This window comes from Lissotriton helveticus, chromosome 6 (genome assembly GCF_964261635.1).
Source record: "Lissotriton helveticus chromosome 6, aLisHel1.1, whole genome shotgun sequence".
NCBI classification, from domain to species: domain Eukaryota; kingdom Metazoa; phylum Chordata; class Amphibia; order Caudata; family Salamandridae; genus Lissotriton; species Lissotriton helveticus.
In genome coordinates this window covers 852,769,256-852,794,577 of record NC_136067.1, presented here as the reverse complement: position 1 = coordinate 852,794,577, position 25,322 = coordinate 852,769,256, and the positions used below count along the sequence as shown (strand labels likewise).

The window sequence follows — 25,322 nt, the reverse complement described above, 5'->3', positions numbered from 1 at the left end:
AATGCTGATGAGGGAAGAAGGGGAATTGGTAAAACCTTTAGTCAGGAGTTTTGTAATGCTGAGTATAGGGAGAGAAATCCAGCCGTACTTGACCTACATAAACAAGCCATATCATCTGTTTGTGTTAATAAGGTTCAAGTATAACATGCTCCCATGGCTATTATCATTCCCAAAAGGTTTTTCCAAGGAAGGGGCTTTGGGGCCCTGCCCCTGTGACAATTTTTCTGAGCAGAATACCTTACATATGGTCTTTTTCTGCGATTTTTATGTTTCATTATGCAAGAAATGTATTTTGCCATTGTTAAGGGGCTGTAACTTTGAGCAAGTCAGGCCGGCTATGGCCTACTTGCAAATGCTTGGGTCCTCAGTGGTGTGTTTTGGGGTAGCTAGTTACATCTCAGGGGCCATCAGGCGAAGAAACAAAGTACAGCTATAGCGGTAACTGTCCTCTACCTTTTTACCTATAGTGACTTTTTAAATAGAAAATTTGTGGTGTGACGATTTAGCTGATGAATTATTGATTTTGAAGTGAAAAACTCAATGTGTGACAAACTTTTTAATTTATTTATTTGAACGTCGTGTTCTTTTTTGATGGTGCTATGTGATATATTTGGCTCATGCATTATTTATAGCATTTGTTTATTTGTAATGTGTTATTGATACCATTTGGTTATTTGTAATGTGTTATTGACATCATGAAATATTGTCCTGTGCTTTGATGCTTTTAGATTTTAACCGAATAAAGCAAATCTTTGACTTTGACTTTGAATGCACTGCTCAAGTCACTCCTCGCCACTGCTCTACCCTCATGGCCTTCCTACCACTTGCCCCTTTGCTGAACTCGTATTATGTATTTGAAACCTTAAAAAAAACGACATCAAAAAGAGTTTAAAAGATGTGTGGCAAAGCTTGAGTGGATTAGCCAAACATTGCTTATCCGCGATTCGTTGTTGAACTAAGCAAGTGTGTAAAACATGGTTGTGAGAGTCATGCATTCATCCCGAGGACAATAGGCCTACATCGTACCTAGCTAGGCACACGTCTCCAAGGACACATACTCGAGTATTAAATGGCAGCACACAAAGTAGGAAATTAAATACGCTGCAAGAACTCCCCCCACATCACAAAAAACAGATGCCAGCATCCAGGCAAACACACAGCCCCCTCCACAATTACTTGATAAATTACGGATTAATACACCACCATCCGCCTGGCCAGCCAGTTATGATTCATCTGCCATCAATATTTTTTATGTATCTATGAACTAAACGCACAGACTTCCCCCAGAGTTGGACACTAAACGGCCAGCTCTAAAGCTTCATTCCGCTGCAGTGAAACCCGAAAAAGGGCAGAGTCGGCTCCCCTGGCTAGCTACCAGTCTAGGAGGCGGTACCAATACTACTACCGTAAGATGAATGAAGGCGGCAGCCAGGCAGCGGTTCACAGTTCCCCCAGACATTGAGTCGTGTTCAAATGAAAAAATAATTTCAAAAGCTCTTCCAAAAACGTAAATATCGAGTCAGCACACTATATTTTGGAACTTAAAAATATTAAGAGCAAACTGAGTGCACTACTAAAGCGCACAGCGGGAACAAAGGGAACGGGAACATGGACACCGGAAAGGGGGCGAGTGGTGGAGAACACAGGCAACGGGAGGGGGCGGCAGGAACAAAGGGAACACGTACACGGACAACGGGAAGGGGCGGAGGGATGGAGAACACAGCCAATGGGCGGGGGGTGGGAACAGGAAACGAAGCTTGGTTGCTATTGGCACAAGATGGCGTTGGACTGTCCACAGTCCGTACGCACACGCGCATGCTTTCTGATGGATACATCTGCCTGTGGATTTTTCACCTTATGAATATCCCCTGCGCCAGCATTCCGCAGAAATTTTTCCTAGCTCCCCGCACCGACGAGGTCGTCACAGCGTCATGCATCTGCGCGCGGCTCCGCATGACGTCACCGGAGCCATAAGAAGACCACGTCGGCGTGATGACGTCCGTTCCCTTTATTCCCCGCCTTCGACGCGAACGTTTTTTTCCGTGACTCTCCATACTTCGTTATTGATACTTTGTATTTTTGATTGTATCTTTTCCTTCTTTTGTCATGTCTGCTCCGAGGAAGTCGGGCTTTAAGCCCTGCAGAGAATGCAGTAAACATATGTCAATTACTGACCCGCATGAGGATTGCCTTTGGTGTTTATCTTCAGACCATTACATCGAGGGATGCTCTTCGTGCAGGAAGATGAATCCAAAGGCGTTGAAGGAGTGAGAAGCCAAACTTTACATGCCCAAGGCAAGAAAAGAAAAAAGGCATCTGTGGGGATGGGAACAGACTCACGGACACCGGAACTGTGGGTAAGGAGGGTTTTATTGTTTTCAACACTCTTTTCTTCTGTATCAACTTCCGGTAGAACGGTAAGGGCAGCTCTCGATCCGCCTCCGGTGGCTCTTTTCTCCTGGTATCTTCTGGGACTTGTAGTCCGGAGGCTAGGCACGTCGTCTTCCAGGTCGTAGTCCAGATTGGAACATATAAGAAGGGAAAGGGAAAAGACTCAGTGTGGCGTCCTACTTCACTCTCAGTGTTTCAGGGAGGGGGTGTGAGGGAGTCACACGTGCACAACAAACGTTTAGTCTAACGTGGGTGGCAATGCCGTGACGGGGTAGGGTAGTGCAGAGGATACTCAGGTGAAGACCTCACGGAGGTTTAGCCCACTTATGTCCCGCCCAGCCTGCAAAGCGTGACCGTACCTGCGAGAGCCACACTTCCCTGGTTGAAGTGTGGCTGGGCGAAGCGCCTTCTCGGCCTCCTGGCTTGTCGCTGCAGTCGTCTGTTCTCCCTCCGGTCTCTCCTCCGTTCTTCTCCTCCTTCGTCTCGATGTTCCTGACGTTGCCACTGTTACCACTCGTCTCCTCCGGCCTCTCTCCTCTGGCCTTGTCTCCCGGCTCTACTCCGATGTTCTCTTCTCCGCTCTTCCTCCTCTCGCTTTTCCGACCTCCGAACTTCCACTCCTCACCGTCTCCAAACCTCCACTCCTCGCCGTCACTCTCCACGCCACTCCAAACACCTCCTTCGCCTCCGGGTGATGAACACCCCTGTGTGTAGATCTCGTGGTGTTTTACCAGATTGTCGGGGGCGTGGCTAGCCCCGGGATACGCCCAATTAAAGAAGCAGTGATCCTCTGGGTGATTGTACTCGAGTCCTGGTGTAATCACGTCGTCGACCTTCCAGTTCTCGGGGTGCTGTTTGAAGAAAGGTATAGGGTCAATGCTTCTCGTGTCCCTGTGCACAGCAACCCCGTCACTGCATCAAAAAAGGTCAAAGTCCAGGTCTTCGACGTCGCACGACTCCAAGAAGAAGCATAAGAAGAAGAAGAGACATGCTTCACGACGTTGGTCGTCGAAGTCTGTGGTGTCAAGGTCGCCTTCTCCTGCTTTTCGACGTCAAGAAAAGGACTTTGTTTCCCTTTCACCTTCAGTGTCTCCGCAGGTGACTCCGGCTCAATCTCCTTACTGTAAGGGGACTCCAGAGCAGGCGACGACGCCGAGATTCTCAACGATGAATCCGGCTGATAATGAGGTTCCTTCAGCTCCTGCTGTTCCACCTGTGCCTCCAGTGGTTCCGACTTCAGAGGTACCTCGATCGGATCCGGAACCGGCTTCTTACCCTCAGTTTCCGATGCCGGGTTCTGATCCCTCCCATTTTCTAAATGCGATGTATGGTGTGTTCACCAGTGCCTCGCACCCCTCTGGAGCACCTTTTGATCCCATGGGTCCATTGGCATATAATTTAGGTGTGCCTCACCAGTATCCTCAGGCCCCCTTTATACCGTTCATGCCAGTGACGTCGTCCTGGTATTTTCCGGCTCCGAGGATGTCGACGCCGTATGGTCAGTCCCCGGCTCCATCCCGTGAAGCTACTCGGATTCGATCGGAGCCGGTTTTGGTAGTGGATCCACCTTCGATGCCGCTCCCGGGGCTGTCGACGCCGCGTGTGGAGCCGCCAACGCCGCAACCAAAGATGTGTTCGAGGAGAGAGGCGCAGAGGTTGTTGGAAGAGGAGCAGTACCAGGCTGAAGAGAGGGAGGAGGAGAGTTGTATGATTCAGAAGATGTGTTCGAGGACTTGTGTGAGGCAAGTGGGCTTGATACTTCTCTCGAGTGGGACTTTGTTTCTCAAAAGGCTTTTCCCTCTAAGGATGTTGCTCCATATCATACAGTTATTAGGAAGGCTGCGGAACTTTTGGACTTGCAGTTCCCTGTAGCGGAGTATAAGCCTAATCTTCTCACCAAAGTGCTTCATTCGCCATCTTCGGTGATTGAGCCACTTTTACCATTTAATCATGCTCTGACTGAGCCAATAATTGATATGTGGCGCAATCCTCTTTCAGGTCCTGCAGTTTCGAGGTCAGTCTCAAGAAGGTATAGACCTGCTCCTGGAGATCCATTTTAGCTTGAAGCAGTCAACAGGGGCATTTTCGCAGGCTCCGCAAACAGGGATTCTAAGAAGTTTGAGCAATCATACGAAAAAGGTATTTTCTTCGGCCCGTATGGCACTTAAATCTACCAACGCCACTTGTCTCTTGGGAATATACATTCATGCTTTAATGGACTCTGCGAAACAGCTTCTCCCTAACTTATCTGAGGAAGACAAGGGGAATCTGAGTGAGGTGTTGGTGGATGCTCAAGCGGCCATTCACCAGGTTATCCAGCCTGGTCTGGATACAGCAGATTCTGTTACTAGAGTAATGGGCTCGTCTATTGCGGCAAGGAGGCATGCATGATTGAAATCTTCTGGGTTCTCTCCTGACGTGCAGGCTGCTCTTATTGATTTGCCATTTGATGGTTCCAAGCTTTTTGGTGAAAAGGAGGACTCTGCCCTGCAGAGATTTAAGGACAGTAAGGCAACGGCGAGGTCTTTGGGTCTGTAGACTTAGTCAAGAGGCTATGAATATAAAAGATACCATGGCTTTGGGAAGTCTTCCTTTCATGGATCCAGACAGCCTCAGCAACAGCAACAGAACCCCTTGTATAGGAGCTACACGGGTAAAGGCAGAGGTCGCCTTCGTGGAGCTGGACGTCAACCCTCTTCCTCCTCCTCCTCCTCTACTTCCCCAACCCCTCCTGGTAATGCAGGAAAGCAGCCCTAAATCTGCCACCCTGGATCATGTGGGTTCCGTAGGAGGACGGCTTACCCAATTCTGCAGGTTTGGAATTGAATCACTTCGGACCTTTGGGTTTTAGATCTTGTAGAAAATGGAGACGCCCTTCCGTTCGGTAAATTTCCTCCTCCTTACCCTCCTTGCCAGGGGTTTTGCACAGAGGATCATTTGCTTCTCCTTCAGAAGGAGGTTATTACCCAGTTACATAAAGGTGCGATAGAGGTGGTTCCGGAGCAGGAAAGGGGTCAGGGATGCTACTCCTGGTATTTCCTGATCCCCAAGAAGGATGGCTGATTACTTCCTATCCTGGACCTCAGAATCTTGACTCTGTTTCTCAAGCAGGAGAGATTCAAGATGCTCCCCCTAGCGCAGGTTCTTCAGGCGCTGCAACAAGAGGACTGGATGGTGTCCATCGATTTGCAGGATGCGTATTTCCACATCCCAATCCTGAAGTCGCACAGGAAGTATCTCCGTTTAACGGTTGGGTCGCAACACTACCAGTTTGCGGTCCTTCCGTTTGGTCTTACTACCGCACTTTGAGTATTCACCAAGATGATGGCAGTGGTGGCTGCCCATCTCAGGAGGTCGGGGATTCCAGTTTTTCCCTACCTGGACGGCTGGCTGTTGAAGGCAGAGTCTCCAGAGATGGTGAGTCATCATCTGCAGGTTACAACCCAGCTGTTGTACAAATTGGGTTTTTCGATAAATGTACCCAAGTCTCACCTGGTGCCCTCACAGCGCAACCTGTTCATAGGGGCAGTACTGGGTACCACTGTGTGTCGAGCATTCCCTCCTCCGCAAAGGATTCTTGACATTCAGGAAATTATTCCCTTGTTTTACAATGGAACGGTTGTTCCGGTTCTGAAGGACCTTCGCCTGCTCATTCTGTTCGCTTCCTGCATCCTGTTGGTCAACCATGCACCCTGGCACATGAGGGCACTCCAGTGGTGTCTCCGCAGGCAGTGGTATCAGCACAACGGAGATCTCAGGGAGTCAGTCAGGATCTCCAGAGAAGCTGCAGAAGATCTGTCTTGGTGGAGTGTGGAGGGCAATCTTTCTCAAGGAAAGCCCTTCCACCTTCCTCTATCGGTGGCCACAGTGATAACGGATGCCTCTAACCTTGGGTGGGGTGCTCATCTGGGGGATCTGGAGATCAAGGGTCTTTGGTCTCCAGAGAAAAGGTTGCTTCACATCAACCTTCTGGAATTGTGGGCGATACGTTTGGCGCTCAAGGCTTTTCTCCCTTCCCTCTGCTGTCAGTCGGTTCAAGTCCTGACGGACAACACTGCCGCTATGTGGTATGTCAACAAGCAGGGTGGAGTAGGGTCGTACCGTCTCTGCAGAGAGGTGTTGCAGCTGTGGTCCTGGGCTCAGGACCGTTGGATTTGCTTGATGGCAAATCATCTGGCCGAGGTGCTGAACGTACGTGTGGACAGTCTCAGTCGGTAGTTCTCCACCGACCACAAGTGGAGGCTTCATCCGCGGAGGTAGTTCGACACATCTTCCAGTCGTGGGGAACTCCTCGGGTGGACGTGTTTGCCACTCTCGAGAACGTGCACTGCCCGTCATTCTGCAGTCTCCAGTTTCCGATGCATGTAGCGTTGGGGAACGCGTTTCAGTTGAGTTTGGAGCTTGCAACTCCTTTACGCGTTTCCTCCCATACCCTTGATTCCTCGGGTTCTGAGGAAGATTCGCCTAGACTGCGCCCAAGTTATATTGATCGCCCCAGTCTGGCCAAGAAGGGTGTAGTACATGGACCTTCTTCACCTTCCGTCGCACCCTCCGCTCTGTCTCCCTCTCAGGGCAGACCTCCTCTCTCAGATGGAGGGGCAGGTTCTACACCCTCACCTCTAGAGCCTGCACCTTTATGCCTGGAGATTGAACGGGGCAACTTGAATTCTTTTTCTCTCCTGCCTGATGTGGTGTATGTTATTTTATCGGCCAGGTGACACTCCACCAAGTCTATCTACTCCTACAGGTGGTCGAAATTTGTTAGATGGTGTGAAGACAAATCTATTGATCCTTTGAAGGCGCATATTCCTGATGTTCTTTGTTTTTCGTTACATTTGGCTCAGCAGGGTTGTGCTGTGGCCACAGTGAAAGGATATTTGTTGGCTTTGGCTGCATTTCTATGTTTGCCAGATCAACCTTCTCTTTTTATTTCCAATAGTTTTATGGTTTATTAAGGGGCTTACTAACATGTTTCAGCCCACTCCTTTTATTATGCCCCAGTGGGAGATAAATTTGGTTTAAACTTTTTTTAATGGGTTCCACATTTGAACCTATGCATAGTTATCCTTTGAGAGTACTGACATTCAAGAGGGTCTTTCTAGTGGCTATCACTTCGGCTAGGAGGCTGAGTGAGCTCCAGGCTTGAGTTCAAAGCCTCCTTTTCTGACCATACATGCTGAAAGGTTGGTACTCAGGACTAGGGCTGCTTTTCTGCCTACTGTGGTAACTCCCTTCCATCTGGGACAGTCCATTACCCTCTCTACTTTCTATCCTCCCCCTCACCCTTCCAAGGAGGAGGAAAGGCTTCTTCGTTTGGATCCAAAGAGAACGATTAGCTTCTATTTGGATAGGACAAAGGACTTCCGTCAAGATGATCAGCTCTTTGTTAAATATGCTCGTCGTATGAAGGGCAAGGCAGTGCACAAGCGCACTTTATCCAGGTGGATCATATTGTGCCTCAAGGTATGCTACTCCCTGGCTGGTAAAGAGCCTCCTGTAGGCATTCGAGCTCATCCCACCAGTTTAAGTCGTCTACTTCTGCCTTGTCCAGAGGTGTTCCTGTGTTGGGCATCTGTAAAGCTGCAACTTGGGCCTCCCTCCACACTTTCGCGAAGCATTACTGCTTGGATTCCGAGGTGAGGAGGGACGGCCATTTTGCGTGCTCTGTTTTGCAAGATTTTTGGGTATGGAAGGGTGGACACCCTCCTCCGGGGGTTGGACTGCTGTGGGATTGTATTCATAAGGTGAGGAATCCACAGGCTGATGTATCCATCAGAAAAACAAGTTACTTACCTTTGGTAATGCTTTTTCTGGTGGATACAGTATCTGCCTGGGTAATCCTCACTGAACCACCCACCTCCCCGTTGTCCACCCTTTTATGCCTTAAAAGATGAGCTATTGTTTATTTGATGTTTTTCTTTATTCAAGAATGTATTACCTCTATTTGTCCATTGTTGACTTATTTGGAATGTAAGCTTTCTTATTTCAATTTACAATGAGTGTATTTGTGTGAATTCTGTATACTATGTATGCATTGTCTCTATGGTCGGTCCGCACGTTTTGCCTCGGTGGCGCAGAAAAAATGGGTGGAACTGATGTCATCACGCCGACGTGGTCTTCTTATGGCTCCGGTGACGTCATGCAGAGGCGCGTGCGGAGCCAGGATGCTGTGACAACCTTGTCGGCGCGGGGAGCTAGGAAAAACTTCTGCGGAATGCTGGTGCAGGGGATATTCATAAGGTGAGGAATCCACAGGCAGATACTGTATCCACCAGAAAAAGCACTACCGAAGGTAAGTAACTTGTTCTTTAGGTTTGGACAAATGGCGAGAGCAGCAATCTTTGTTCATCCCTATGCGTGCATGTACGGCTTTGAGAGAAGTGATTGCAAAAGGCCCTCACATGGCGAGGCAGCCCATCGCTGCTATCGCCCGGGGAGACCTAAAAAGGACACTGGTCAATAATTGTTTTATTTTCGTAATTTCTGGGAAGAATTGAAATTGTATTCTCCATTATTAACAATTATTTGTAAATGTGTGGTATTTTTAGGAGCACACATTCCAGTATCAAGATTTTACCTTTTGTTTATATCATTTTAAACAAGAACTGCCTACAACGTCATAATCTGTGTTTGTTTTTACTTCTTTCTCAGTTGTTGAAGCAAATGTGAAAAATGAATCCCTTTCACCTCTCCAGCAGCTTGGTGTAAAAATGGCTGTCAGGTACTGTACATTGTTTTATGTAAACTTTTTGAGTCTCCTCAAATACAATTCCCGTACTGATTTACATAATTGACAATATTTTGAATGCAAGCTGCCTCTAACTTTAAGAGCAAACTTGCTGAAATTATGGGTAAGTGTAACGTTGAGTGGGTTTGGAATAGACTCTGTTACGCTATCTGCGACAATGTAATTTTGCCGAATGAATCCAGTAAAAACACTGATGCCTTTTCACTCGGGAGAACAGGTCAGCAGATCCTTTAACCAAATAATAGTTGTAATAAACTAAGCTTTTTCTTCAGGTAAGTTTGTCTGAGTCCAGGCACGTGTCAGTGATACATGAAAGTCTATGCCTGATTCACAAAATGTTTTCTACGAGTAGTTGTGTTTTACTGCGTGCTTTTATATGACTTACTGATGGCTTGTCTGCAGGGAGACTTGCTTACTCCCATTTCCTGGGAGTAAGCATAACTTACACTTGGAAATTACTCACATAAAATGTTTTGTGAATCAGGCACGGCTATTCGAGTGTAACTCACATCTAAGATGGATGTAAGACACAGCTGCTCATAGATAAATATTTGTGAATTTGGTCCTATGTCCTTAGTATCAAAGCTCCATCGATAGTCCTGTCAAAGCTGAAAGGTGGCTGAAAGACTATAGGAGGAAATGGAAGAGGTATTTCATATGTGATGGTAGAAGAGGCGTAGCAGATCAAAGAGAAGAGGATATGCATGCTTTTATTTCCTAGAAAAAAGTAGGACAGGATGGGGCACAGAAAAAACGAGCTATGCACCACACAAAGGTATGAGGTAGGAGCATATACTGGTGAGAGGAGGACCAGTGGTGGAGGCGATTGGGTTCCCTCCAGCCCCTGCTTAAAGTATTTTTAGGTCTCGCTGGCGTTGCAGCGCGAAGCGCTGCCGCCAACGAGACTTATAGCCGCCTTCCTCCCTGCCAAGGGAGTCAGAGCTGTGAACGAGCAGCTCCAAACCTGGGCACGAGCCGACTCAGGTCCGTGAATGCGCGGGAACGTCAACGTGCAGGTTCACGCGCGTCACGCTCCTGTCCTCCCGCGTCTCTTCCGAGGCGCGCTCCAGGCCGACTTGCGGTGTGCGTGTTCCAGCGTTTCTGTGGCCGGAGGTAGGTAAGTGAGGGCCGGGGGGGATTTGTTTGCTTGTTATTTTCCTTCATTAAAGTGAAAGCGTGATGGCGACAGCTTGCTTTAGTTTGTAAGCCCTCTTTTCTTTAATGGGTTTCCGCCTGCTTTCACTTTTAAACACAGCATGCTTTTAATCAATCCTCCGATTACTTCCCACCATAGAAGGGCTAGAAAGCTTGCACTGGTATGCAAGAGCTGATGTGGGGAGAAGTTGTCAGAGGGCGAGTGCTGGCGCGAGGAAGAAGACTGGTTTTGGGTTACAGGTGAGGAATCAAAAACATGGGGGCTGAGTAGGGACACCTCGGTATAAGCTTTGTTGATATACTCGGACTGGAGACATTCTGCGAAGCAGCGCCTGGTCACGGTTTCAGCACGGATTGCAGCCTCCGCTCAGTAAACAGTTAATGCAGGAACTGGATTTTATGGCTGTTTACATTATTCTGTTACATATTCGGCAGGGCTTTCAAAGGTGATCTGTGGAGAGTTTATGTGTGCTGTGTACACAGAATAAACTGTAATTAAACACACAGAACTAGATAGGGAGCGGTCAGGGAGCCTAGGCCGAGAGAAAAGGGGTGAAGACTGCAACAGCAGCGAGAGGAAAAGCTGAAATGAGTGTGCGAAGTGCAAAGAAATGGAGAACTGTGGAGAGAGCACGCATGAGAAGTGTAATGCCTTCTGCTAGACCACACACACACCAAGGACTAGTGCATCCTGGTCTTCTTCAACATCCGAAAATATTCGCCCGGGCGCCCTATGGGGCTGTGTACTACTACACATTGCTAGCAGCGTAGGGTGGCTCAGTGAGCTGAACACTTGCCACTGACAAAGGTTCTGCTCTGGAAGTCATGAGACCAAGACCAATAGGGCACACTTAGATCTTCATCTTTCCGTAAATTCAGTACTATAAACTGAATAGTAAGAGTGGTTATTTACAGTGCTTGGAAACGCGAGTAGAGTTCTATGACACTACATAAACATCAAGTTAGCATTCACTCCCAGACTCTTATTTGAGAACTTCCTCAGGCCCCCCTCTCTGCCACCTCGTTCACATATCCTCAGCCTACTCCCAGATCTCCGCTTCAGTACCCAGCCCTGGTAAAAAATGCTTAAACAGGGGTTGCACACAATGAAAAGCTGAAGAATTCACACAACTCGTCAACACCAATTCCGAATAATCGGCGCAATACTGCAAAAATAATTTTTAATATTCTGCAAAATATTTTAGGTGTAATAGATGTTTTAGATATTACATTACGATGAGCTAGACTTTACAAACCATACAGCAGCTAAATAAAATACAATAAATAAAAACGTGGACAAATCCCAATAATATATCAAATACATATTTTCAATGACATTTTGTGTAATTCTCTACGATATAGTTCTAATGCTAAAACAATGCAAGGAAGGCCTTTAATGATAAATTAAAAGCCACTGCTGCTTGGGTAGTTCTGGGGGACTTTACGCTAAAATCAGCCGTAAGGTATGCATATTTGTGACAGATATTTCAACATACTTTGTACAGCTTGTCCGCGGACCAGCGCTTGCATCAGAGCACACGCAGCAAAGCTGGTCCTCTGCTGTTTGTGTGGAGTACATTCAAACACAGCTTGACGGGCTTTCGTATTATTTCAACATACTTTGTAGAGTTTGACAGCGGACCAGCGCTTGCATCAGGGCACAAGCAGCAATATAATTTGCCTCTTGTTGATGCATAATTTAGTCAATCATGCTCCACCCTTCCGGTCCTCTCCTCCCGCATAATCCTAGTGGCCTTGGTCATGATGTAAACAGACCACCAGTCCGAGGAAAGGATTGTGTAAATGGTAAGGCAAACAAATGATATTAGTAAACAGCAATTGACAGGGTTCGGAGTGTTGGAAAGACAGGTACAGTGTAGCTAACGCACCCAGTAGTAGTAGGGGTTGGTGGTGCATGAAGTAAACAGAGACAGCTAGCGAGAGGGGAGGTAAGGCAGGGACACCTATTGACAGGGGTTATGGTGTGAAATGGCAGGCAGATACAGAAGGGCAGGAAGAGACTGCCAGTGGCAGGCATTTGGAATGCAAGGCAGAAAGAGATCGGCAGGAGATCACCAGAAATCAGAATTAATGGATCATGGGAAGTTAAAGGACAAGATGGTAAAGGGCACGCAGATGCTGTCAACGACAGCAAGTGCCAAAGACTTAGGCAGCAGGAGTGCAGGAGGAGACATCAGGAAACAGCCAGTGACTAAGAGATGTGCAGGTCACACAGACACTTACAGGGGAAGCTATTGGAAAGAAGTGGGTAGGTGGTGAATGACCCCGAGGGAGCAGGATGAGGAGAAAGAGAGATAGCTAGTGACATGGACTGACAGGGTCGGGATGGAGACATCACCAGATCAGACAGTCAGTGAGGGGCTGGACGGATGATGTCTCCTGTGCATAAATATTTGCATTGCCAGGAACGTCTCTCGATCATTTCATCATCAAAGAAGGTTTGTGGCTGTCTCCAGATAGTTCATTGTTTAATCGCTCATTTTAAAGTGTAGTTGTCAGCCTGTCAGTCGATGCATTTGTGCCTAATTTTGCCTTTATGTATTCACTCCTCTGTACTAAACTAAGTATTCAGTTTGGGTGATTTGCCAGGATCGCTTTATTCTATGCAGTGTCAGAAGCATATTTAAAAATATTTCAAGACGTTTGATCCAATTGTTTTTTAGTAACTTTTTTTCCTCAGTACGGATAGAGGAATGTTGTCTTTTTTTACTCATTTGTTGCAGCCACAGGATGTGGATTTCAGGCCCATGGGAAGAGCCCTGGTGTCACCGCACCCAATTGCACGTGTTGATGGTCTTGAAACTCATCAAATAGCATGTGCTTTTGCAGGACTGAAACGTATGCTATCACATACTTTAGAAGTATTCTTACCAGAGCTTTAAGTGGAATGAAAAAACTTGGGGTCTCTACAAGGGACGTGGTTGATGTAATTAAGGGTGTGGTTTAAATAAATAAGCTAAAAATCTGTGCTTAACATATCGTACCGCTCATCTGATATAATGCTGCTTCTGTCATTGCACTGGATAGCCCAATTGACATACAGTATTTGGCACCAAGCTTGAATGGTGTTATGTATATTATTGAATGTGGTAGCTTATATTGGTGTCATGTGGGATTAATTGTGGTTAATGTTTTGATTTTTCGTTGGCAGATAGTCTTAGAATTGTACAAAAAGAGACTCTTAGTTGGATTTACTCTTGTTTTAAAAATCTGCAAGCGGTGCGTAAACACGCAGTTTGTACTTCTAGTCCTTGCTCACCAGATGCAAGGCTGGCAGTAAGAGGTGCAGTTACTGCCAGCCTTGCTTCTGGTGAGCAAGGACTAGAAGTACAACCTGCGTGTTTACGCACCGCTTGCAGGTTTTTAAAACACAAATAAAAGGCATTGTCATTTACAATGCCAATAGCTCAAACTCTCGCAAATGCGAGACCTATTGCATTGCAAATGCTTGTTTTTTGTATTTAACAGATGACAAGTTCTAAACTATCTGGACCAACAAAATAGACATTGGGATACTGCAGGAAAGCCATGTAACTGCTAATTCATAGTCGGTGTTCACCCCAAAAAGGGATCAACAAAAATACTTTTGCTCATATTACTGGGTCAAGAGGAGGAAGCAAATTTGACCCACAAAAAAACACAACTTCAAAAAACATAAATGGGCGTTAGACGAACGAACATGACCTTGACATCATAGTTATCCGCAAAAGAGACAGTTAGGGAATATCCTGTATGCAGCTCCAAAGCAGACTCTCCTGACTTCTACACAAAACGTTGAAACTCGCCAAATGACTTACACTATTTGATGAGGTGATTATAATATGTTCTTTGCTACACAGCTGTATAGACCAATCAAACCTCTTTTGCAAGCAGCTCAACACTTTAGGCGCATCATGCATAATGAATGCTATGCGGATGTATGGAGTGTCCTTCAACCCCACAATAAACAATTTACTTTTTCATTTATCTTATAGTGCGAGTCCGCGTATGGACACTACATGCTAGTACACTGATATGTAATCCCCTGGTTGTATCTGTGGATATGCTCTCTAGGACTCTCTCTGACCACAATTATTCTGGTCCTGAGCAGATCTCCCCATCGTGAAGATAGACTTAGAGATTTCAACCTGAAACTTTATGGAACACAATATTTAAAACTGAAATTCAAACATCCATACCCAAATATTTCAAACTTCACATAGGATCCGTTCCAATTGCAGCCGCAAGATGGGAAACCTCTAACTTATTCATTACAGAAAAGCGCATTTCAAAGGTGGCAGGGTGTTGAGAGCCCTGAGAGATGGCCTTACTCAAATAGAAATCAGAGTAGCTGAGCTGGAGAAGGAAGATGCGCTTAATCCTCAGAGCCAGACACTTTTTGACATTAACGATACACCGCGAATTGTGTGAAACCGAACAAGAAATCCAGTTACTAGGCACATGAGCCAGGAAATCTGGGAAGGGAGACCGACTGAGTCACATTTTATCTTAGGTTCTGAAAGGTCAGTAGGACATCGCTAAATCCTTCATATAAAGATTTCTAAATATGTCAGTATCCTTATCCTGCCAGATAGTCTTCTTACTTTCAAGAAACACTATAAAATTCTCTGTAAAGCCACAAACACCTTCATTCCACAAAACATATATAAATACCTTAACAGAGTAGAGTTAGGCTAGGTAAAGGGAAATATCAAAGAACTACCTAATGCCCCCATTACAGTGGAGGATATACAACAAGAGATATGATGGCTGGCCACCGGCAAAGTGGTTGGTCCAGAATGCTCGACTCTGAATACTGGAAGGAATTTCCCAACTTACTTGTCCCCACATATGTTAAATATTTACAAGGAGCCATTATACACAGGTGAGCTCTCACCCTCAGTCCAAGAGGCAGTGATTATAGTGCAGCTCAAACCAGGCAAACCGTCAGAACTGTGCTCCTCATTCAGAATGTTAGTTCTGCTAAATATTGATAAGAAGACTTCAACAAAAATATCGCCAACAGACTGTTACCCCTCCTCCCACATTTGTTCCTACCGACCATTCTCATGGATGCTTCTTCCTGCAGATTCCTCACCTATAGAACAATCCCCAGGCATGAGACTGAAACCGGAAACATCAAAGCAATGAAGTTACTGGTAGGGCTGCGCAGGACTCAGTCCTTACAGGAAGTGACATCAGGTGACGCTACCGAGGTCATAATTTACCTTCCCTGGTGTAAAAAAATCAGTTCCTGTTTTTCCGCACCTTTGATGTAGATCAGGAGGTTAGACTCTGAAGAAATGTTTCCTCACAACTTCTTTTTCACAGTACCATGTCTTCGCCCAAAAAAAATGTCCTTAAGCCATGTAGGGAATGTGAGGGACAGATGTCCATCATGGACCCCCACACAGTCAGTGTATGCTATTTGGGTTCAGACCACGATTGCAAATTGTACCCCCATGTCTTTAGATGAATCCTAAGGCCATCAAGGAACGCATTGCCAAACTTTTTATGGCCCGGGCGAGGGATCACAATCCCCATTGAAGATGCTTTTGTCATTGTTCTTCATCCTCTTTCTCAGGTAAGAAGAAGAGAAAGTATAAGAGAAAGGTAAATGATCCAGAGGTAAGTCACCAAGACTCTCACCCTCTCCTACAGTTCTTTGTCCTCGGAGCCAGAGGTTGTCCCTCGGACCCCAGCAGATCCTTCGTGCAGCCCTGTTCCTCCCTTGAACCTGAGTCTGAACAGACCTCCACATCAAGAACATTCAGCGCCACCACCTCCCCCTAAGGAGCCATTGGTGCTGTCCATCCTATCTGGAGTTCCCAATGCTGGAATTGGATGCTGCGGCATTCTTGAATGCTTTGTTTTACACTTTTTCAAAAGCGTTGACGCCAACTGGCACACCTTTGTGCCCAGTGCCCTCGGCGCGCATGCCACTTTTCCTTCCATTTCAGCCAACGGCATTCAGTGCCATACTACCAGATCCTTCCTACCATTCCAATCCAGCACTTCTCTGTGCCACAGCCAGTGCCGTGGTTTACGCATCTTCCACCTCCACCACTGCCAGTGCCAAATAAAACTTCACCAGCGCAGTAGTCTGACGTTGAGATGTTGAATCACCTTGAAGCCTGGGGTAATAAAGCTTTTTCTGCAGGGAACATGGGCCTCAAGTCAATAAATGCCAACTGTCTTCTAGCATGTTACAACCATGAACTATGAGATATTGCCCAGATGATTCTCCTGCATGTCCCAGCAGATATGAAGGCCCACTTCCAGGAATTGATTGCTGATAGACAAAATGGATCAAGATGCTTCATTAAGTCAGGTTTAAATACAGCAGACTCTGTAGCATGATCTACAGGAACCTCAATCATGGTACAACGTGGCTCAGGACGTCAGATTTTTTATTCGATGTTCAAGCCAGTTTAATGCATGGTCCCTTTGATGGAAGCACTTCTTTGATGACAAGCCTGACTCAGCGTTGAAACATTTCAAAGCTAGTAAAGCCATGGCGCAATTCTTAGGCCTTCAACTTCAAACACCAAACAAGGACAGTCTGCCTTTTCGCTCCTTCATGGGTTTGGGAGAGGATCTATATTTTGCCCCAATTTCAGCCAGCTGTCCAACAGCAGCCTAACCCGCGTATCCGGAAGTGCAGGGGCTAACAATGGGGAAAGAGTTGCGGACCCACCTTGCAACCCTCCTTACCCACTGCAACAGGAAAGCAGGCCTAGTTCTCTTCCTCAGACTCACACAGTGCCTGTGGGACGGAGGGTATGCCTCTTTCTTCCGGCCTTGTTGTCCATTACTTTGGAACAGTGGGTCCTTCAGATTGTAGAGAAGGGCTACATCCTCCCCTTTTATCAGGATTCCCCCCTCCCACCTTCTCCCCTGTCACCTCCTTCAGAACATCTGGCCATTCTTCAGCAGGAGGTAGCAGCTCTCTTTTCCAAAGGAGCGATGGAGTAAATGCCAGAGAACTAAATGGATCAGGGTTGTTACATGTGTTACTTCTTGGTGCCTAAGATGGACTGCGAGTTATGCATGATACTGGATCTGAGGAGCATGAAATTGCTCCTGAAGAACCCTAGCTCAAGTTCTACTGGTGTTGGAGCCTGGATGATGTCCCTGGATCTCCAGGATGCATATTTCCTCCTCCCGATCCTGAGATTGCATTGTTAGTACTTGCGATTTGAGGTGGGTTCTACACACTACCAATATTGTGCTACTACCCTTTGGTTCGACATCAGCACCTTGAGTCTTCGTGAAGGTGATGACGGTGGTTGTAGTCCATCTCACACAGCAGGGCATTCTGATTTTCCCTTTCCAGGACGATAGTCTCCTCAAAGTCAGTTCACCAGAATTGGTCATCATTTGCAGTCAATGGCATCTCTGCTGTTCGACCTGGGCTTTTCGATTAATGAGCTCAAATCTCATCTGTGACCCTCACAATGACTCCAGTTCATAGGGTCAGTACTGGACACCACCCTCCTCCGTGCCTTCTGCTTTCACAAAGAGTACAAGACATTCTAGAAATGATTCCATCCTTCCATCAAGGAACAAGAATCCCAGTCCTGAGAGTCCTGGGACTCCTGAGTCTGCTGGCTTCTTGTATTCTTCTATAAACATATGCATGTTGGCATACGAGAGCCCTGTAGTAGTTCCTCCACAGGCAGTAGCGCTTATATAGGAGAGAACTGTTGGACTCCATCGCTATCTCGTCCAACCCCAAGCACTGCAGTGGAATTTGCTTAGTAGGGGAACCAGTCGAACCTGACACAAAAGTAATGGCCTTCACTCTCCCCCTCCCTCAGCTGTGACTATGGTGGTGACGGATGACTCCACCCTAGGGTTGGGAGCTCATCAGGAGGATCTGGAGATATGGGGCCTCTATTATCAAGAGGAGCAGGCGCTTCACAACAGCCTGTTAGAACGGCTGGCGCTCAAGGCCTTCCTCTCCTCCATCGTTGGTCGGTTCATCCAGATTTTGATGGACAACATGACAGTGATGTGGTATGCCAAAAAGCAATTGGGAGTAGGCTCTCACCTCCTTTTCCTGGAAGCGTTGAGACTGTGGTTTTGGACTCACCGCAAAAGGATCTGGCTCACTGCCAATCACCTAGCGGGTCTCTGAATGTCAAAGCCAACAGTCTGAGCCGGCACCATCTTGCCAATCCTGAGTGGCATCTCCTGCCGGAGCTAGTTCAAGACATCTTCACTCAATGGGGCACTCTTCAACTTGACCTATTCGCCTCATCGGAAAATGCTCAGTGCTGCTCACATTTCTGCGCTCCCCAGTATCCATTGAGGGGAGCGTCGGTGGAAGCGTTTCTTTTGCGATGGAACTTTCAGCTGCCTCCTTTATTTTCCCCCATATCCTTGATTCCTCGAGATCTGAGCTAGATTCACTAAGACCTGGTCAAAGTTATTCTCATTGCTCGGATTGGCTGAGAAGGCTATGGTATGCAGACCTTCTGAGCTTCTCCACGTGCTCACCGCTTTGCATTCCATTCAGGCAAGATCTTCTCTCCCAGTCAGGAAAGACTAGCGCTGCACCCAATCTCTGAGACCGCCACCTTCTTGCTTGGAGATGTAACAGAAACAACTGAGCTCCTTTCAGCTGCCACCATAGGTGGTAGACATCATCTTACCTGCACGTCGCCCCCTCCACTACATACACCTCTTCCAGGGGATGAGGCAAAATATGTTGTATTGTGTGCAGACAATGGTGTGGATCCCTTACAGGCCAAGTTATCTCAAGTTCTACAGTTTTCTCTTTCCATGGCTCAGAGGAGATGTGACATTGGCCCTGTGAAGGGCTGTTAACCGGCCTTGTCTGCACTCCTCTGTCTGCCCGATCAGGCATCCCTGTTCACGGCCCCTATTGTCATGCCTTTATCCTCCCACTACTTTTGTGGTTCTTCAACGATTTAAAGGATTTAAATGTGGTTTTCATGTTTTAAATTGGGACTCCAATCTGATAAAGACATCTAGCCGCAGATTCCTTAACTTAGAATATCTCCCCAGGCGTCAGACTGTACCTGGAAAATCTTTTTTTCCCAGCAATACCTCTGCACGCCGAGAGGTGGCGTCGCCTGGCTTCATCCTGACGTCGTCCACGGAAGTGAAATCAATGAAGCCATATAAGCCACTCCTGGCGCGCTGTCAGTTTTCTTCTTTTCCGCGTCCTAACGCGGATCCAGAAAAAGTAATACCTCAGGCCTGTTATTGTTTATTGCAGGGCTTTTCGACGCCCTTTCGTTTCCAGGTCCTGCTCGCGACAGATGTCGGCGACGGACCCTCACGAACTCTGTTTATGGTGCTTGGGAGAGCACCATGACTCCGTGGAGTGCAACGCTGGCGTAACTGCGGCTGCAATCACTGCGGGAACACCGCATGATGCTCTGTCTGCCCGGATGTCCCGGACGGACCCCTAGCGACGCAGGTCTCCTTCTTCAACGGAGTTGTCCTCGTAGCGGGGTCGGTTCCGGCACAGTAGCCATCATTCGCTACCTCAGGTAAGCATTGCCACCCTCCCTGGCGCGACTTTAGGCCCCAGAGGGGGGAGGGACTCAGGTTGGGACACCAACGGCGGGTTTACCCTCAGCTCCAACCAAGTGCCCTGACTCTGTCATCCGAGTCGCCGCAATGTTGGGACATGGCCAAGAGGGGCATCCTATGATGTCTAGCCCTTCCATAGGGCTGTCGCACAGCCTTCCGGGGCTCCCTGCGGCATCGCTGGAGGTGGCTGCGGCGCGGTGCACGACACCGCTTCGGCATACTCCTTCCCGCAGGTTTCCACCACGGGAACTGTCGAGTCTACGCCGGTCCAACTCTGAGATTTCGAGGCATTTTCGAGGTCGCCGACGCCTGCTCGACTCGGACGGTCGGGGCCTTTTTGGAGGTCACCAACGCCGGCTCGACTCGAGGAGTCGAGGCCTTCGGAGGTTGCCGGCTCGACTCGAGGAGTCAAGACCTCTTCGGAGGTCGATGACTCGACTCGAGGAGTCAAGGCCTTTTCGGAGGTCGCCAATGCCGGCTCGACTCGAGGAATCTTGGCCTTTTTCGGAGTTCGCCGAAGCCGGCTCGATTAGGGCAGTCGAGGCCTTTTTGGAGGTCGCAGACGCTTGCTCCACTCCGGGCCTCTTCCGAGGTCTCCCGACGCTGGCTCGACATCACCTCAACGCTGATCGACGCCGGTACCGTCTCCAGCTTTAGTGGTGGAGGATGTGGTCCCGGTGGTTTCACCACTCCCTGAGTCATTTCACTGCTCTCCAGAGCAGGCACCGGTGGAGCATTGGCCTACTCATCCTGCTGCTGAGCCTCTATTTAGTGGCCGGTTTAGCTTGCGTCTATCACCTACTGTAGACTTGCTTTCACCGCCTCGCAGGGCCACGGAGGCTAGTGGGACGTTCGTCAGGGCTGTTTGCAGGGCTGCAGACATTTTAAGGATGGAGCCGCCTTCAGTCTCTAGTCCTTTGAGCCTTTGCTGGATATTCTCCACCAGGGCGCAGGGAACATAGAACCATTGTTACCTTTTGCGGAGTCATTGTTTGACATCCTTCTCGGATTGTGGGCACGGCCCTCCTCGGGGGACCTCTTGGATCATGCTGTGGCACATGATCCGGATCCTACTGACCCCGCCTGTTTGACCCTCCATCCTGGAGCTGGAGGAGTCATATGATCGCGATGTGTTTGCATCCGCCAGCTCGGGAATCCGGTCCCTCAACGCGTTGTGTGTATTTGTTTGGGCTACATTTGTCCTTTGGGACGCGGTTAACCGGCTCCTCCCTTTGCCGGGGATCTCTCGTGCTGATCTGGCCCGCCTAATCAGTGATGGCCATGATATGGCGCACTTTTCAATTCGGTCTGTCATGGACACCACAGACAGTGTGGGTCGTACTATGGCTAGGTCGGTTGCCATACGCCGCCTTGCGTGATAGCGTTTTCCCAGAGCATGTTCAGGAGTGGCTTAAAGATCTATTATTTAATGGGGTCACTCTTTTTGACGCCCAAGCTGATTCTGCGGTCAGGCGCCTCCTACATATATATATATATATATATATATATATATATATATATGTCCTCCTTGGTTTTAATCTTTGTGGAGGATCTTTGGTTTTGTGAATGTGCCGTCCCCTTTTCTTTCTGTTACCCATTGTGGGCTGCAGATGTTCTGGGTTGTGTGGCTGCTCAGCCTTTTTCTGATACAGCTGGTTGAGCTGTGTTTGCCTTTCTTTTAATCCTCTGCCTACATGCTTGTCTCAAGAGGGACCCTTCTTTTGTAGGGTTGTGCCTTACCCTATGTGGGGTATGTGTTGGCAATCATATTGCTACTCTTCATCGCCCAGGAACTTTGATGCACGCTGACTATTCCTAATGTGGTAAGATGTCTCCTCTGGTGAGATCCATGGTCTGGCAGGACACGGGTCAGGTTTGTCCCTTTCTGTCCTGTGCATATTCTTAGTTCCCGAGGAGTGGCTCTTGTCTATGCCTTTCTGCCACTGGATCTGTGCTCCGTCCCTGATGTTTTTTCTGGGTGTGAGTTCTACTCCCACTCTGGCACAGGTACTTCTTTAGGTAGCATTACTGTGTGTGTATTCTTCTCGACGTTCTCCATTTTGATAGACAGTGTCGGTCTTTGGCGGTGTAGACTTTGACGCCAGGCTTCTGTCTGTGCCTTCTCTCAATCCTTTATGGATAGTCTGGTGGTCTATGTTTCCACCTGTCTCATAGGAGACCAGGATTCTTCCCCCTCTGGGACCTGTTGTTTTTTCTGCATTCTTACCTGTTATGAAGCACACCGGTGCTGTGGCAACGCTTGCATGACCCCCTATTTAGTACTTCGTCACTCCACGTATGTGTGGTGACATTCCTGCCTCTTGTGTGTATATCGTGGATTCTACACGCCACTGGGGTGCTCGTTTACTAAGTCTTTTTGGCTTAGTGTCAGACATTCTTGCTTACTCTTTCCTTCGGGATAGTGTCATCTGTGTTTTCATAGCCTTGCAGGTTATCCGCTCACAGTGGTGCCTTATAATTCGTTTTGCTGCATGCCTGCCTCCTGAGCTTTTGCTCAATGGTGGCTCCTCTGTCTCTGTTGGCACTAGGCTCTTGCTTTGGTCCTGCCACTGTTGTCACATGTCCTAGGGCATACACATTATTGTGTTTTTTCTTACAGCCACGGGCCTCCTGCTGCGGCTCCTGTTCTTATGTGGACTCTTCCCTGTTTCTTGTGGCTTCCACTGTGGTGTGTTTTCAGGCAGTATGCTCTACCGTTGTCATGTTGTTTTGACCCTTGGAACTACGTTCCTCTTGGTTTATAGGAACCGGTGCTGGGATCCTTCTTTGACGGTCTCACTGAATTGTTTCTTACGTTAGCACAGAACTTTCTAGTTCTGTTTTCCTTTCGTCTGTGTCTGGGCGACAGAGTTCTCACACTGTCCCACGTCGGATGTGATGTCTTTACCATTCCTTGTTCATGCTCTTTAAGGTGGGTCATGGGTCTTATGTCATTGCAGTTTCCACCGTATTTCGTCAGCAGTTGACAAATATGTTCTCCTGGAATTTGGTGGTTGTTTCGCAGCCCCTCCTCCTATGGAGTATGGCTTTGGTATCAATTCTAAGTTAAGGAATCTGCGACTAGATGTCTCTATCAGATGGAAGAGTTACTTACCTTCGGTAACAATATATCTGGTAGAGACACAGTCTAGCCGCAGATTCCTTAACGCCCGCCCATCCTCCCCGCTCTCTGCGAAGGCCTTTTCAAATGATGATTTTCCACCTAGCCCCTTCCCTTTCTGGGGGCCTTGGTCTTCCGGAGGTGTTCTCTTGCCCCTCACTCTGGGGTAGGGTGTGTTCTCCTGCATGGGGCCCTCTAGCCTCCCCTCTGTCCTGGTGTTGGGTTGGTGACGTGTTCTCGCTCCTTCCTTTGGCACAGGGGGTGTTGTTCAGATTTTGTGCCATTGGGCTCTCCACTCCGTCCACGTTTTTAGGTGGTTAAAGTCTTACTTTTCACTGCCTTCTCATGTTGTGCCACCTGTGTTCTTCATGTGTGCAGTTATTCTCTTTTTTATTCCCTCCCACTCCCTGTGCCTCCTTCTTTCTATGGCATTCGGTTGGGTTCTCTTTGGTGCTACAGTCTTTCAATCTCTGAAGGGTGTGTGTAGTGAACTTTCCTGTGGTCGTTCACTCCTAGTCACTTGTCTTGCATCATGTTGCAGTACCCCTCTGGGTACTGGGTGCTTTTCTACTTCCTATTGTTTCTCATCCAAATGATTCTTTTCTCATTTTCATGATGCTTGTGGTTGTTTTTTCAACGATGTTGCTCTTTTTTAACACACACTGTTCCTATTCTATTGCAGTTTTTTACATGGCTCCAAGCTGTGGCGCGGAAACGTTTCTTGCACAAAACTGACGTCAATACGCCGGGAGTGGCTTATATGACTCCATTGACGTCACTTCTGTGGACGACGTCAGGACGGTGCCGGGCGACGCCACCTCCAGGTGTGCGGAGGTATTGCTGGGGGAAAAAGATTTTCCGGATCCAGTCTGATGCCTGGGGAGATATTCCAAGTTAAGGAACCTGCGGCTAGACTGTGTCTCTACCAGATATATTGTTACCGAAGGTAAGTAACTCTTTGTTTGAGCCTCTACACAGTTGTAACCTTCGCATGTTCACCCTCAAAACTGTGTTTTGGTTGCCATCGTACCTACTAGGTGGGTCAGTGAGTTTCAGGCCCTTAGCTGTCTCCTTCTAGTCACTACCTTCTTTCCAGACAAGTTGGTGTTGCAAACTAGGGCTGCTTTCCTTCCCAAGATGATCTCTCCCTTCCACCTTGCTCAGTCCATTAACCTTTTGACCTTCTACCCTCACCTCACCTATGAAAGAGGAGGAACGGTTGCATCAGTTGGATCCTAGGTGGGCAGTTCATTTCTGTCTAGAACGCACCAAAGAGTACTGTTCAGACGATCAACTCTGTGTGGGCTCTTGTGCAGTCGAGAAGGGAAAGGAGGTTCTGAAGAAGACTATATCCCGATGGATTATCCTATTGATCAACACCTGTTACACCCTTGCCAAAAAGCATCCACCTGAAGAAATCAGTACTCATTCTACCAGATCTAAATCCACCCCTTCTGCACTAGCTCGGGGTGTCCCGATTGCAGGTATCTGTAAAGCGGCAATAATATCGTGGCCTGAATCATCCATCAACCCAGCTCCAGGGGTGTGTGTTGCTGTGAAATCTGTTCTACAGGTGAGGAATCTGCAGGTAGAAGTATCTATCAGAAGAAAAATCTACATACCTGCGGTAACAATCTTTCTGGTGGATACTCTGTCTAACTGCATATTCCTCACTGACCTGCCACTTCCTGTTTTGTTGAATGACTTATAAGGATAGCGACTAAGATTCCCTCTCAATTTATTAATTGGTAAAGCAATTCTTCATCGATGTCGGTATAACTTCTCGCCTCAAAGGCCTGGGAAAAATGGAGGATTTTGAATGAGTTTTTCTGTTACAGGGTAAAATATATATAACTTTAACTAGGAGAATTGCCAGGTATACAGGTTGGCGGCCACATGAAGAGATACAGTAAGATTATATTAATTCAACGCTTATGGTAGGCACAAGATTCCTGCTATCACTGGATTACTGAATATATTTCTCTGACCGCATAGGTGATCATAAGGGACGAGTAATGAATATTGGACGCTGTACTCGAGATTTACCCTGTTAAGAGACATATGGGTGATTAGGATACGTTATTTAGGAAACGTTTTGCTGATTCACTTGACAGCTTTTGGATATCAGGTTAAGACAATGCGGTTAGAAGCATGATATGTTCAAAGCCTGCGGAAACTTTGCCCTCCATCTTTAATATATAATATTATTATTATTTCCTATTTTTACTCAAATCCCTGTTTTAATTTCTGCTCACATTGGTGAAATAAGGGTTGCTTTGAAAGAACTATGGGATTGCAACACATTTGTAATGAGGACTAACATTCCACACTAATTCTCAA

The 25,322-nt window shown here is 47.4% G+C and overlaps 1 protein-coding gene across 2 annotated transcripts in view; it reads left to right on the top strand.

The window, feature by feature from the left end:
* The window catches only part of TBC1D32 (TBC1 domain family member 32), a 940,667-nt gene that overhangs the window by 717,276 nt on the left and 198,069 nt on the right, over window positions 1-25,322 (top strand). For both annotated transcript variants that reach the window (XM_078648467.1, XM_078648468.1), the window contains one exon: window positions 9,043-9,112. In XM_078648467.1, coding sequence (XP_078504593.1) covers window positions 9,043-9,112 — 70 coding nt within the window. The remainder of the gene's footprint in view (window positions 1-9,042; window positions 9,113-25,322) is intronic.